At 39.6% G+C, this 3,647-nt stretch overlaps 1 protein-coding gene across 1 annotated transcript in view; it reads right to left on the bottom strand.

Moving 5' to 3' along the window:
- LOC121373703 overlaps positions 1 to 3,397 on the bottom strand; it is a 39,613-nt gene extending 36,216 nt beyond the window's left edge. Inside the window, exons 1-2 of the mRNA XM_041500439.1 lie at positions 3,245 to 3,397; positions 154 to 333 (exon numbers count right to left, since the gene is read on the bottom strand). Of these exons, the coding sequence (XP_041356373.1) occupies positions 154 to 312 (159 nt within the window). The 5' untranslated portion in view covers positions 313 to 333; positions 3,245 to 3,397. The remainder of the gene's footprint in view (positions 1 to 153; positions 334 to 3,244) is intronic.
- Between the last annotated feature and the right edge of the window lie 250 nt (positions 3,398 to 3,647).

The raw sequence follows: 3,647 nt of genomic DNA, 5'->3' as shown, positions 1-3,647 counted from the left end.
TCAGTGAGATTCCTGCTGGACTATGTTCACTTCAATAACTACACTCTCACCTGGACTATGTTGACTTCAATAACTACTCTGAACTAGACTATGTTGACTTCAAGAACTACTCTCTCACCTGGACTATGTTGACTTCAATAACTACTCTCTCACCTCGACTACGTTGACTTCAAATGTCACTTCATATTGCTCTGGTAGGCTAGGCAGACTAGGAGGATTGGGCAACCCTTTTGGCATCGAATCACACGGGTACACCCCTAGAACGTGCATCACTGTGTTTCCCCCTAGCAGGAGCAGCATCACCCAAACCATCTTCAGGAAGAGTTAGAGTGTCTGAAAAAGGAAGGAAGGAAGGAATTTTTAATTTTCAATGAACTCAACTGATATCCATCATGCCATATCAGGGTTTCTGCCAGAGGGTAAAACGGGTATGGTGCCATACCCAAATTTATGGCAGATTAAAAAAAAAATTAAGTTAACATTTTGACAAAATTAATTATTGTTATCATTACTGTATGCTTTTCTTCACCCTAACCCTGAACTTAACCCATTTTCTTTCTGGGAGAGGCCTCCCATAACCCCTGTTGACTATGGTTGCATTCAATTCCATTGTGCCATACCCAAAATTTTCTTTCTGGCAGAAACACTGCATATAATGGTTATATGGCATCAAACATGTTGTTAAGGACACGAGTAACGAGAGAGGAAACCTGCTACAACCACTCTATGGCCGGGCTACCCTTTCGAATTAACTTTAAGGGATCTTTTGTATACAGCATCCCACAGATAAGATACCACTGGCCTCGGCAGTGTCGTGGTTAAGCCATCAGAAATAAGGATGGTGGTAGGTACAGGGTTCGCAGCCCAGTACAGACTCACACCCAGAGCAAGTTTTAACGACTCAATGGGTAGGTGTAAGCAGTGCCGGATTTATAAGGGGGCAAAGGGGGCAATTGCCCCGGGCCCCCTTGCCAGAGGGTCCCCCAGACTAAGGACTTCCTTTATTAAAAAAAAATGTAATAATTATAAAATTAGTTCATTTTTTTTATTTGTCATGTAATTTAATTTCTATGTTGAGGGGCCCCCATTGCCCCCCAGCTTCCTTTGCCAGTGGACCGGCCTTGGTGGCGTCGTGGTTAGGCCATTGGTCTACAGGCTGGTAGGTACTGGGTTCGGATCCCAGTCGAGGCATGGGATTTTTAATCCAGATACAGACTCCAAACCCTGAGTGAGTGCTCCGCAAGGCTCAATGGGTAGGTGTAAACCACTTGCACCGACCAGTGATCCATAACTGGTTCAACAAAGGCCATGGTTTGTGCTATCCTGCCTGTGGGAAGCACAAATAAAAGATCCCTTGCTGCTAATCGGAAAGAGTAGCCCATGTAGGGGCGACAGCAGGTTTCCTCTCAAAATCTGTGTGGTTCTTAACCATATGTCTGATGCCATATAACCGTAAATAAAATGTGTTGAGTGCATTGTTAAATTTCTTTCCTTTGCCAGTGGAGTAACAAAGTACATGTTACAGTGTACAGTTATGTTTATGACAATGTTTATTTTTTGCTAACTTAAGTACAAGAATAGATTGGGGGAGGCAGTTGCCTCAGTGCTGGAGCAAATCCTTGGATTCGGATAAAAACAATGGTTATATTTGGGCAAAATTAGCTTGCCTGAAACCGTTTCACCATGTAGATGTATTTGCATCATTCTACCCTCAATATTAGTTGTAATCCATGTAAAAATGCGTAGTACTGGTAATTAGTTTGAAACCCTGTATGGCCGAAAACTTTTTCCCACCAGACTAGGGCATTTTCGTTTAATTCGGGCAAGATGGACATTTAGACGATGATAATCATAACTAGAGGCACTGATTTTCCGTTTCAGATTTTCCCGTTTCCATTTCAGAAGTTTACAAATTCTATTTGTGTTCCTTTGACACACTCACATATACGCACACACTGCAATTAATTGCTGGTACATAACAAATAAATATGCAATGAGGAAAAACATGTCAGTAAAAACGGGAATTTAAAGTTCTTGTGAATACTTAGACTTTTGACATTGTGGGGTTATTTTTACAAAACTATCCAGAAAATAATTACAACCAACAACTTCACTTGTATCATTTATTTTTAACAAAGCTTGGCATACAGTATGCAAATACTGCATTCCTTTGTCAGATCGGAAATATGACAAATATTACAAATTAATAGGCAAACACTATATATGATAACCGTCCGAATGTCCGTCTATAGTCTGTCCTTGTCCGAAGGGATATAGAAAGTGTGGTGCTTTGTATGTCCAAATATTGTTACATACCCTATAACTAGCTGGTATTCAAAACTTGTGGCACCATCTTTCAACCGTGTCTCAACCAGAATAGTGCAACAAATGGACACACAAACCAAACATGTATAACCTTCCATACTCACCAACTCCCGATTAAAGTACTTGCATCATGATTAACAAAATAAATCTTCCAACGACAACATAAAACATTTTCCCGCCATTTTAAATTTGCTAAACAGAGGGAAGCAACTCGCCCTGCACATTAAAAAAAAAAAATTACTGACTTAGCAGGCCTTGGTGGTGTCGTGAATAAGCCACAGAACATAACGCTGGTAGGTACAGGGTTTGCAGACTGGTACTCGCTCCCACCCAGAGCGAGTTTTAACAACGCAGTGGGTAGGTGTAAGACCACTACGCCCTCTTCTCTCTCACTAACCACTAACAAATAACCCACTGTCCTGGACAGAAAGCCCACATAACTGAAGTGTGTGCCCAGGACAGCGTGCTTGAACCTTAATTGAATATAAGCATGGAAATAAGTTGAAATGACTTAATGTGCGCCCTGCACTGTAGAGTGCCCCATCCTCCTACAAAAATGTTTTTTGTAAATAATTTGTTTGGTTTGAAATGAAAACTAGCCTATTAAAAAATAAGTGTTTTGTAAGTAACAATTGTTTTTCTATTATCATTTTTGTGTGCAATTTAGAAAACAATCGATTCATAAATAAATAACGTGTAGTAAATTCCAGTTACAAAAATAAAGTGTTCCCTGTGGAAAGGAGTTTAGCTTTCGAACAGCAGAGTACTCCTGTGGAAAGGAGTTTAGCTTTCGAACAGCAGAGTACTCGGGTTACATTACAGTGACTTTAAAAAAGAAAGAAAAGTGGAACCCATACGCCTATCCGAGGCTATCGTGCCTTATGTTAATGCTGTAAACAAAACAACAAAAAGAGCCTACATTTTTAATGGTAAAGGAACGCCATCAATAGATACAAAAGTCCTGATTGAATGCACACACACTTGTCCAATAATGAAAGTGTTTTTGTATGCTACACGCACTGAAAGTTACTTTTTGGGTAAAACCTTCCGGTTAATCAGCGCATAGACTGAGTTTCGGATTGTGTAAGGCATCTCAATATCCTGCGTAACATCTTGCATGAAATCTGTTAAAGGAAACATGACACGAGACCATATTATAGCTCATTTTAAAAGAAAAATGATATAAAAATAATATACAAATAACTTTATAACAATAAAATACGTGTAGTTAACTTAAAATGAAGAAATTACGCTAATCAGTATCAAAGTACGATTTATGCATATTTCTTCGTGAGCGTTCGGAAAAAAGGGAAGTGACGTCA

The sequence above is a fragment of the Gigantopelta aegis genome, chromosome 5 (assembly GCF_016097555.1).
Source record: "Gigantopelta aegis isolate Gae_Host chromosome 5, Gae_host_genome, whole genome shotgun sequence".
Classification (NCBI taxonomy): Eukaryota; Metazoa; Mollusca; class Gastropoda; order Neomphalida; family Peltospiridae; genus Gigantopelta; species Gigantopelta aegis.
Note: the sequence above shows the minus strand (reverse complement) of the source record. Positions and strands in the feature narration are given on the sequence as shown.